The 11540-nt window shown below is 43.6% G+C and overlaps 1 protein-coding gene and 1 long non-coding RNA gene across 2 annotated transcripts; both read right to left on the bottom strand.

The window, feature by feature from the left end:
- Positions 1 to 100: 100 nt before the first annotated feature.
- On the bottom strand, positions 101 to 2628 carry LOC134548595 (uncharacterized). Its single transcript, XR_010079817.1, has 3 exons — positions 2280 to 2628; positions 740 to 800; positions 101 to 647 (listed from the first exon to the last, which is right to left on the bottom strand). It is a non-coding gene; the product is annotated as an uncharacterized LOC134548595 (long non-coding RNA).
- A 3802-nt stretch (positions 2629 to 6430) lies between these two features.
- On the bottom strand, positions 6431 to 11014 carry FUT4 (fucosyltransferase 4). The gene has a single exon (XM_063394503.1). It carries the CDS (start codon positions 10997 to 10999, stop codon positions 9782 to 9784), a length of 1218 nt encoding a protein of 405 aa, XP_063250573.1. The 5' UTR covers positions 11000 to 11014; the 3' UTR covers positions 6431 to 9781.
- Between the last annotated feature and the right edge of the window lie 526 nt (positions 11015 to 11540).

The raw sequence follows: 11540 nt of genomic DNA, 5'->3' as shown, positions 1-11540 counted from the left end.
AGAAGTACCTGTAAAATCAGATGATTGGCAACCCTCTGGTAAAACCAGAGAGGTGAGATGTCACAGAAACAAATGGATACTTTCCCTTTGATGCAGAAGCAGCATTTCAGAAGGCTCAATATAAAAGGCTTTAATGTGCTGTAAACACCATGAGAAAAAACAGGCACTACGTGGTCAGACCCTTCAGTGAGAACAAAGCCAGTGTTCCCTTGCAGTGGCATCTTTTTGTTCTCTTACACACCTGTCAGTCACCCAGGCCACGTTCCTTCAGCGTTTGCACGTGCACAGGTAAATCTCTATTGCAGGTCCAAGAGAGTACTTCAGCATTCCTGAGAACACCCTGCTGAATGCAGTAGGGTTGGACAGAAACAGGAGTCAAAGCAGATGTTTCTAAACACAGAATCCTACAGATGTACAAATCATGTTTAATTTCAGTATCAAGGGAAATGCCTGAGTCCTTCTGGGTCCAAACCTTATTGGTACAGCAGTCTGCTTTGCCTGTAGGATCTCTGATGCTGAAGCATCTTGCAACACACACACATTTGTAAAATGTAAAAATTATATCCATGTTTCATATCACCCTTCAAACTGAAGTCTGTATTTAAGCCATAAGGAATCCATATATGCATCAATATGACACATCAGAGCTGAAAAGAAATAAGCACTGGTTAGGATCTCTGGTTTCATCTGAAGAGCAGCAAAAATGAGCAAGTGATGAAATTTGTTGTCCACCTCTTACCTGTATTCTGTCAAACCAATCCTGACTTAGTACATGGGCTCTCATCCAGTCCATCTTGAAGCTGAAAGTGCCAGATTCAGACTGTTATGTGGAAGTGACAGTAGACCCACTCTAACACCAGGCAACAGGTTCCTAGTCCCAAAGTTACCTTTTATTTATGTAACTTCAGATAAACAATTTGAAATTACCCCCTGCATTCTTAAGTTTTAACCAAAGGGTTATAAAGTGACAGTTTCATCTGAACTCATGAAATCTATTCTATTTCTTTGCTCATTTGCATATATTTTTGTGGCAGCATTAAAGTTGCTAGACTGTGCCAGATATGCAAAAGCAGCAGAGCATAGTACAGCAGTGCAGTAAGTGTGCTGTCCTGGCATGATTTAAAACTCAGATCCCAATCTAGACCAAGAGAGATGGACATGACAGAGAAACTGATCTCTTTTTTAAAGTCTTGCTCCAGCTGCTGGCTTCATAGCTCATAATGTGGTCTAGACCGATAAGAAGCAGAAGTTTGCATAAGAGCTGATGACACTTCATAAACACCAAAACCACTTTTGAAATCCACAGGATACATGGATGTTGACAGAACAATAGAAGCAGCAGGTGGCTGAACAATATCCCAAGCAACCAGCAATTTTTGGCAGCCTGCATGTACTCCAATAGTTAACATCAGAGGAAAAAAACCCCAGACTACTTTCTCTTTGGCCAGTATAATACTCTGCCTTTTTAAAGTAGCATTTGCAAAATAAATGAATTTATTAATCAGAAAACACACAGGATATGGCCTAGATAAAAGTCTTTCTGAAGTATCCGATGTCTCATAAAAGGTGTACCTAGAGACATCTGGGCTTGTAGGTTTGGCTTGTGGTCCTGATTGAGGATGTAGGGCCAAGATATGATCTGCTGTTGGTTCACAGCTTTTCTGTGCAGAGCCAGCACAAGTAACACTGCTCAAGTATTAAGACAAGTTACAAGATGCAGGGGCATAGTGAGACATGGGAGGAGTTAAACAGCATGGTCAGGTCTGTCTCTGCATCCCCCAGGCAGATGTGAGCATGGGATCTGAGATGCCAGCACTCACACACAGAGCTCACTGTCCCCTCTGGACCCTACACATCTGCCAGAGGAAAGCAGACGGCCTCAAGGGCAAGTTAAAACTATCCAGATCCCCTTGCAGTTCAGCCAGATCAAGCAGGTGAACTAGCCATGGAACAAGATGAGGGAGTGCTCTGAGCCAGTCAAGGATCAAACCTGAATTTGGAGAGAAGCAGCTATTCAGAAAAATTGGAAATGGAGATTTCTACATCCCCATTTCTACCACTGTCATGGGTAACATCACAGGCCAAATAGAATTTCTTCAATCTGGCTTTTAGAGACACTTATCTTCAAGAAGCTCTTACATTCTTTGGGTATAATTAGCTTTAGGTAAAGCAAGAGGATAACATCATTCAGTTCTACATTTCACTTTCCTTCTCTGTCCAACTGCCTGACTACTCACAATCCCAAAAGGCCACCAAAAAAAAGAAAACAACATACATACCTTTTGTTTCATGATGCTACTTTTCTGTTAAGTATCAAAGCCCATCAGACCACGATAACAGCCCAAGCAGCTGAGCTGACCAGCAGTCCATCAAGAGGAAAATGAGATCAAGATGTGGAGGTTGATCCATTGCAGAAATGTGACAGGTACACAAATCAACCACCAGAACAAAAGGAAGAAATCAAGAATTTAAACTGTAAAAACCCCGTTCAGATGCCTAAATATCATGAGTAACTGTCCCACAGCCAGCAAACAGTTTGAAGAGTCCATAACTCAGCCAGCTGGAGAGGTTGGACAGTTGTGAGAGTTTGTCAAGTTCTAAGACCATTGGTTGTAAAAAAAGTTTGGCTAAAACTACTTCTGCCCTTAAGGCAATGTTCAGAAAAGGATTTTTCCCACAGTATGTCACAAGTCATTAAGCAGTGCAAAGAATGCAGCTTATGCCTCTGCCTCATACATCTACAAGAGGAGGAGTGAGATTCATCTTTCTTCTGAGACACTGAAGATGTATCTTCACTTGTTCCTCAGTGCCCCAATGGTCCTATTGATGATACTCAATCCAGATGAAAGGATTGTGTATTTTGCTTCTGTGCTCAGGGTAAAATTATTTCCAGATGTGAAATCCTAGAGGAATCCTCCCCTAGTTCCTGTCCTGGTCAGGTCACTAGGGCTGCCAGTGAGGCTGCTGCAAACTTTTCAACTAACACATTTATTTTACAGCCTTGGTGATGTCCTTGCTTTCTTCTGCTCTCTTCTGGCTGCTTACCTGGGAAAAACCTTATGGGGCCTTTCTGACTTGTGTCTGCAGCTTTTAGTCACAGGAACATTGTCAGACTATGGCAAAGTCTATGCCTGTGACCAAAAGTGTCTCCCTTTGTGCTCTGTTGTAAAGTACCTTGTATTTCTCAAATGCTTTAGGCAGTGGGGCTCAAAGTACTTTAGTAACTTTTAAAAATCCCCACCACTTTGGTGACATTACCTTATCTTCTCCATCTCCCACATGGAGTCAAGCCCAGGTCTGCTACTCACTCATACTACCTGCAGTGATGGTGCCTTTGGGCTGCTCCAGAATGCCTCTCTCCCTGACCCTGAGCAGGAGACCAGATTTCATCTCCTCTGTATCAGTAGCCCCATTAAAAATTCTTTACTAAAAACTCAGCAGCTCCTGTGGATTAATCTTTACTTTAATAAATACCTCAGTAATAGCAACAAAAAATGACTCAACTGTGAAGACAGCACAGGAAACATTCCTCACCACAGACACCATAATAGACAGTGTGGTGAACCTGGTGTTTTTTGGTTGGTTTGGTTTTTTTTTTTTTCATTAAGGATTCTCATTAATATGCTTTATCAGAGCCTGAACTCAGGACAAATTCTGCTCTAATTAATCTGACAATTTTTTTCACAGCACAGACTTACTGTCTCTGCTCATAGTCTGTCTCTATGATTCTTTGATTCTGAGATAATACATCAGTGGGACTGTTTGGGGATATGTGATACAATAATCTTCACCACTAAATGGAAAACTCACAGCATAAAGTCTCAGCCTCAAAAACTGATGAGATGTTTCAGTCCAGGCTGGGGTCTCCAACAAGATACTGCCCTAAAACACGCTCCTCTGTTTTGTATTCAGCTTGTACTGCTCACTTGCACTTACCCCAGAACTCTTGCAAAATACAACCAAAATTCCCAGCAAACATCCATAGATTAATTTATCTCCTCTTAGCTCTCCTTCTCTAAAGTAACAAAACATTTAAAAAGACATCTTCAGGTCTGTGCACATTTGAGGAGTAACATGTAAATGACAGAGAAGCAAAACTAACATTAAGGCAAGCAAAACATACACTTGGGACAGGAAGGGGAACAAAAATGTTCAGAGCTCTGCCTTAATTTCAGGAGGCCATTCCTATTCAGAAGTAGGTGTAAGCATGAGCACCAGCATGACTCTGAACCATTGTTTTCTGGTTTCAGTTTGGGCTAGGGCTAGCACTTCCAAGAACATTCTCTGTTTGTTCCCACTTAACAACTCAAAATGTCTACCCATGCTTTTCCACAATTGCGTGTCTTTTTTATTTTTTTCCTTTTAAATTTCAGTACCATTTTTCCATTTTGAATCCACCTTTGCCTTTAGGACAATTATGTTGCTGTATTTCATGCAGTCCTGTTGTGCTTGCTTCAAATGAATCAATCATTTTTATACTACCCTTAGTTATTTGGCAGCATCACAAATGCACCAAAACATATTCACAATCCGATAATCTACGCTTTCTATTTGCAATCATCTTCCTGCCTTCTGCTTAAAAGCAAGGTGGCCAATTTCCAGTCATAGGCATTCACGTGATCAGGATCTCAGAGCCATAGTAGGCCACAGCTTGGGCAACAGCTCCCTAATGTTCTGTCTTTTCCTGGACTGAGCTTCTCATAATCCAAAATATCTACAGCGTTGTTTAAATCAATGGCAAATTCAAGGAGGCAAATGCAGAATTTTCTTCCGTAATGCATACAGCCAACCTATGGGTTGATTAACTTCAAAAGATGTTTTGATAAATAAAAATTCAAGTTCCAAATTTGGGACTATGTTTCATAGTTATTAAAAGAATATTATTAAAATATTAAGCATTCCTGAAATAAAGTCCAGTTTTAAATATTTTGCAAACATTAAACCCATGCAATTATATGGACCTAAAATCATTGAAGGAATTCAGTAAACTATCTACTCCTTTAGAGAAATTTTTTCAGTTAAAAGGGGGTCATAGCTTCTTGATGCTTCTTGAACACATTGAGCACCTTTAGTGCCAGCAGAAAGAAATCCCTGCAGCTCTCACAGCATTCCTGAAAAACAGGTTCAACTTTTTTTATCTCAAATAATCTTTGGGGTGAGACTCAGGAACAGCTGCCATTGTTTCAAAATTAAGCTTAAGTATTTAGCTCAAGACCATAAAAAAAAACCCAAACTGCAGAATGCAAAGAAGACATAGAAATTCTGGCCTGGGGTATTGTTTTTTAAATGACCACACAGAAGAAAACATATAATTATGCAAATTGTTAAACTGAGTTGGTTACATAAACCAAGCTGGCTACAGGTAAGTTATTCAAATAATGACTTTTTTTACTGATTAAAAACAGGCTGTTGTACTTGGATCCTGAGCTATCTTTAGTTAAACACACTTAAATCCACATTAAGTCACTGTGTTCTCGTCAACAAATTTTAGATTAAGTCACCTCTGTGTGCCCTACAAAAGGATATTTACTCTCTTAAAACAAACACCATTGTATATGACTCTTGGATAAAGATCTGTGTGAGTTTAATCAGGCATAACTCAATCAAGAGTCACCAAACAAGCTTGACCAAATGGTACCAAATATTTGTCAGAAAAATATTTACACCAGTGTCCCCAACCCAGTGTTCAGTGCCATCTGGAAAATGAGCAAAAAAATGTTTTCCTCCTCAGGCAGGAGTAAGCAAGCAGTCAGTTTAAGCTCTGCTTAGAAAATTTAAATGTGATAATAATACAACTTCAATCACCTTAGGGGGAAAAGCAAGGTCTGAAGTTCTGACCCCTCCCTAGCCAGGCAGGAATTTTCAGGAATGCTTTCTCAATACTGTGCACCAAGGTGTACAGAAGGTGAGTGAAGAGACAGGTATGGCATCACTTGTGCAGCAATCAGTGTTAAAACTAGCTCAGGGAAAACAGCTATTGGCCCTTGGACTTTTGTTGCTCAGTTGAAGACAACCACGAAAAAAGCTGTAGCTAAAAAGGTAGATACAGCACTACATGCTAAATACCAAAATAAACATAGCCTCATTTTGAAATTTAAGCGGGGGGGCCAAAAAGAATCCAACCACATTCAAATTCTCTGTATCAAGAGAAAGTTTGTTTTTTGATTTTGTTTGAAATGACATTTTTCCAACACCTAGTTTCAATAAATGCACCTTTTCATATAGAAAATAACTCAGCACAGCCTCTCCTATGCAAATATTTTTCTCCTGGCAGAACCAGGTTTCATGCCTAACCTCAGATGGTCGGACTACTTTGAGGACAATCAGCCACTTTTATTTATGAAACAAACATGAAAAGACATTTGTTCTCCTTAAAAAGCAATTTTCTTCAGCCTTCATAACACAGACAACAGAATACAAAAAAAAAGGGTTCTTTTGCACTACTTCCTTTAATTTTATTGAGTGTCAATGTATATAATTAATATAAAGTTACTTCATTCTATCAAGATCAAGACACCTTACAGTATAAAATTCCCTGAGATACAATATGCAATTTGAGGGATCACATAATTCTCTATTTGATTTACATCATAATCAAAAAGTAATGGTAATTCTTCTCCTTATAAAACCCAGAAGATAATGATCTTCCTTTCTCTCCCTCCACCCCCCAATATTTTAAGGCATAGAATAAAAACTTTTTCAAAACATATTCAAGGAAATGTTTCTACTTAAAACAGAGGATAGCTTTCCCCAATTTTTACAACTGGATTGTATACATCATCTGTAATGCCTTGTGGTGTCTGGTACCCAATGTACAAACCAGTTTGTTCGGGCAAACTCTATATTTATCATTGAAGTAGAGCTCCACAAAGTGCATTACAAGAGCTGGTCCTTTGTAACAGTACACTATTAGCTCATGATGTGGATGACCAAAACCCAGAGATTGATAGAAATTCTTTAATACTGACTTCAGCAGCTATAGGCCTGGGCTGAGTTTCCTCCCAAATGGAAAGCCACAAATTTGCAACACCCAAGTAAGAATTATGAAATTAGAAAAGGCTCCTCTTCTCCCAATGCAAGTGCTCTGTAATAATTATTACAAATCTGCAGTTTTCACCATATAGTTCTTGAAAATCCTCAATGTGCAATTTACAAACACCGTGCAATTCTGATCACTTTACACAAATAATGTTTTAATTGCTTTGTAGCTCTTTTCTGAATTTTACAAAAATATTTCCTCAAATATTTCAACTCTTTTTTTTTTTTTTCAGAGAGGCTGAGAAAAAATATTAATGTTTGCGATCTCCAGAAATTCCCGTGCTCCTGTAGCCTGATCATCTTCATATGGCATTACTAATGATTGCACAGAAGAACTGTGTGCCTGGAAGCTTTCACAAAATGCTAAAAATATTAGGAAAACTGAAAAAAAATGCACTAGTTTCAGCAGACTGATAAAAAGTAGTGCCAATCTTAAATATTATTTCATCACTTTTAAGATTGGGGTTTTGTATACAGTTATGTGAATTCTGAAAAAAACTGAACAGAAAAAAAAATTCAAAGGAAAAGAGGGTGCTTATCATCCTGACACTTAGATATTACTGTTAATATTATACCTAAATTGCAGTTTTAAAAATATCAAATCCAGTATTATGGGAGTAGTAACTACTGAGAGAGAAACAGATGACCATGCCATGAAGAACACTGTTTTACCTTAAACAATCACTTTATACCTCTTGAAGTGAAAATGCAGCATTAGGAATCATTCCTACTATATCCCACATTGCATAGATTGATTTTACTCCCTTCCCAATAAATACTCTACAACAACCCTGGCACTGACAACAAAAAGGTTAATCAAGTACTTTCAGCGAACCCTCCTTGAACAAAAGCAGAAGGGAATAATTGCAGAAGCATGCAAGATTTGAACCGGCAAAACTGTACAAATTATTAATGAACTTCATTATTATTAGGTTTTTTCCAATAATCCTTGGCTTCATGCTTACCTAATCAGGGGGAACATCTAACTTGAAATAAATTACAGTGGACTGCCAGCTCATACATCTTAAAAGCACTCATCCAACATCCCATACAGCTTAAATCAAATCTAATCCTTTCCTAACCTAAATATGACTCCCAAATGCCAGTGAGGTTGCCTGTTCTGATGCTCATCTTTTATTTGCCACTGACTTTCTTCTTTTCCCACCTGTTCTGTGCCCATGATTTTATTCTGAATGAAGACTCTGAGTAACTCCATGGACTAAAAAGCAGCGGAATGAATACTTTATTCATTTGGCCAGGTCTCTTATAATTGTCTTTTTTTTGCCACCAGACTTCATAGCTGCAGAGGACAGGGAGGTTGAGCATGGCAAGGATGTGTAATGGTAACTGAAGTTTCTTTCTGGCTTTGGCTGAGCAAGATTACACATAACCAAAAAGTAACCACACACCCACTACTACAGCAAAAGGTGGGAGTCTAAAAGGGAAGAACTATGTAAATGTTCCTGACAGGCACTGAGTGAAGGGAGTTCTACTTTAAGAACCTATTTATTGATTAAAACACTGAGCCAGAAAACCTAAGGAAGAGGAAATAGGAAATCCTTCCCTTTTTATAGTCTTTTCGCACAAAAACTGTATTTTACCAAAAGTGTGGATCTTATTCTCCACAGTAATTTTCTTTTTGAATGGAAGTGATTTGGGAGTTTGGGGATTTTTTTGGTAATTATTATTTTAAAAACAACAAAACAGCATTCTGACTAGTCTGTCCCCCAGCACAATTTTTAAAAACGCATGCCATAAACCAAAAGAGTTGCTACACCACAGCACTGTCTACTGATACTTGAGCAAAAAGTTAGCCTTTCTGTATATATACTTACTACAGTAATAAAATCCCTGCCATTCTGAGCCTTTCCCTGCATTTTCCTGTATGGCAATAATTTTGCAGAGAAAAACATGCAGATACCTGTAAACATTTTCTAATTCCTGAATAAAGGGAGGATGGAAGTGTTCCAACTTTCTTCCCTACAGTCTCAGCTTTCCTGTACTTAAAGTTCTACTCTACTTTCATACAGGATAAACATGCCTATGGTTTCAGCAAGTAGTAGGAGAAATACTTTACATCATCTGAGCTGTTTGTCCACTCAGATTCAGTCCCCTTCATACACTTTTTCCTAAACGGAACAATTATTTGGTTCAAAGCATTATTAGCGGGCTTCTGCAATTTCAAGCATTGCTAAAAGGTGCTACTGTATCATAAGATTCTTACATTCAACACTTGCGGCTCAGAATTTGTCTGTAAATAGCTTTTACACGCATAAAAAACAGTTTAAAACATTCATTTTTGTCTTAGTATTACAGAAACCCAGCACTGATCACGTATCCTCTGTGAGCAGAGGAAAGCTTCACGGTCCAGGAAGTTGTCATAGCCATCAAAATTGGTTTCAGCTGCACAGCTGAGGAATTTGGCATCGGATATTTATGTTGAGCTGTGCAAAACTTCAAAAGTTCTGTAACAGTACAACTTCTGGAAATGTAACTTTGCTCTTTAGGAATCATCTGGCATAATGTCTCTTTGTATCTTCATAATTTTCTGTTTAATAAAAAAATCTTCCTTTGGTAGGCGTTTCACAGCTTATTTTCCTGTACCTGTATGCTTCTCCAACTGGTGCCAGCCTTGTGTGGCTGATGCCGACTACCTGGGCTCACGATCTCTGGGAGACCCATCCTTCCCGACACCGTGATGCTTGGCCCAGGCTGTCCAGGCACACCTCGCCCGCCAGGAACATCAGCTTTCGAACCAGCTGGCCAGATTTCGAACAGTCTTGATCTGATTCCCAGCTGCCCTAACAGCCTCGCAGACCTTGCAGAAATGCTCATCCCAGAACGAGGTGACGTGGACTTCGTACTTCTTTCTCCAGGCAAAGTACCGCCTGTAGCTGGGTTTGTTCTTGTCGAGGAATTTCAGGTAGGTGGCCAGCAGCCGGGGACTGGGGAAGTCGTCAACGTGGATGAAGGAATCGGGGGGGATGAAGCGCTCGTAGTTGGCCCTGCGGGGTCCGAGGACGACGGGCACGGCGCTGGCAGAGAAAGCGTTTCTCCAGAGCTTCTCGGTGATGTAGTCGGTGTGCTGGGAGTTCTCGAAGGCCAGGTAGAACTTGTAGGCTGACACGGTCTCCACCAGGCCGCCCTCGGCCAGCGCCAGCCCCCGCGCCCCGTACACGTCGATGGGCAGGTGCTCCTTCAGCTGGCGGTAGTAGCGCACCCGGGCGTGCTCCTCGTTCCAGTTGCTGATGACCCAGGCCACCAGCCGCGTCTTGCGGGGCAGGACGAAGGGCCGAGGCGCCGGCGGCACGTACAGGTACCCGTAGGGAACGAACACGTCGGAGTCGCGGCGGTAGGACATGGTCCAGTTGAAGAGCCCGGCCAGCCCCCTCAGACCGGGCGAGTGCGACGGCGACTCGAAGTTCATCCACACCCAGCGCTGGCGCGGGGGCCGCGGCGGGGCCCCTCGGGGCAGCCCCTCGGCGCCGTGCCGCGCCAGGTCGCGGTGGTGGAACAGCACCGCCTGCGCCTCGCCCAACAGGCTGCGGTCCGCGCTGAGCCGGCAGCCGCTGATGTTGTAGCGCCGCCGGCAGTCAGGCAAGCGCCGCGGGCGGCCGAAGGGCTCCCACCACAGCAGCACGGTCACGGCCTCGCCGTCCGCCCCGGCCGGCTCGGGCAGCGCCGAGTACAGGGCGAGCGCGGCGGCGGCGCCCAGCAGCCCGGCCGCCAGCGCCCACCGCCGCCCGCGCAGCCGCCGCCGCCACCGCCGGCAGCAGCCGCGGCAGCGCCGCGGGGCCGCATCCATCCCCGCCGCCCGCTGCCGCCGCTCTGCCCCTCGCAGGGCACCGGCGGCGCCGGGGCCGGGCAGCGCATCCTGGGGCTGGGGCTGCTGCCGCCGCCGCCGCTCTGCCCCCACCCCCGGCCCCGGCGGCGGGGAGGTGCTGCCGCCCCTCCCGGCCATGCCGGCCCGTCCTCCGCCCGCCACCGCCCGGCGCGGGTGCCGCCCCTCGGCCCGCCCGCCGCTGCCGCTCCGCCCTCGGGGACAGCGGTGCTCGGGCTCCCGGCGGGAGTGCGCGGCCTCGCCGCCTCCCCCGTGCGGCAGCAGCGCCGCGGCAGCCGGGCAGCTGCGGCCCCTCGGTTGCTCGGGCCGCTCGGTTGCTCATGCCCGACTCGGGGCCGCAGAGGGAATCTGTGTCCCCGCACTCAGGAGGGGTCCCCGGTGAGAGCCCCAGCCCAGCACGGAAGGGTTGTAGGGACGCTCACAAGGGCGCCCGCACCCTGGCACCTCTGGTTGGTTGACCTCGGCTTGGTGCCAAGGGTTTATCACAGCCTCCTTGTCACTGCCTTCATCAGCGAGGCAGAGGACAGAAAATATAACTCTGGCTCTCTGATCGACATAAGGACAGGGAGAGATCACTCAGCAGTTACAGTCACGGGCAAAACAAAATCGATTCGGGGAAATGAATTTATTGCCAATCAAATCAGACTAGGGAAATGGGAAA

This window comes from Prinia subflava, chromosome 3 (assembly GCF_021018805.1).
Source record: "Prinia subflava isolate CZ2003 ecotype Zambia chromosome 3, Cam_Psub_1.2, whole genome shotgun sequence".
NCBI classification, from domain to species: Eukaryota; Metazoa; Chordata; class Aves; order Passeriformes; family Cisticolidae; genus Prinia; species Prinia subflava.
The sequence above is the reverse complement of the archived record's forward strand: the minus strand, read 5'-3'. Positions and strand labels throughout refer to the sequence as shown.

Excerpts from the sequence above, each read along its gene's own strand:
- FUT4 (XM_063394503.1), bottom strand. The coding sequence starts at position 10,999 with ATGGCCGGGAGGGGCGGCAGCACCTCCCCGCCGCCGGGGCCGGGGGTG.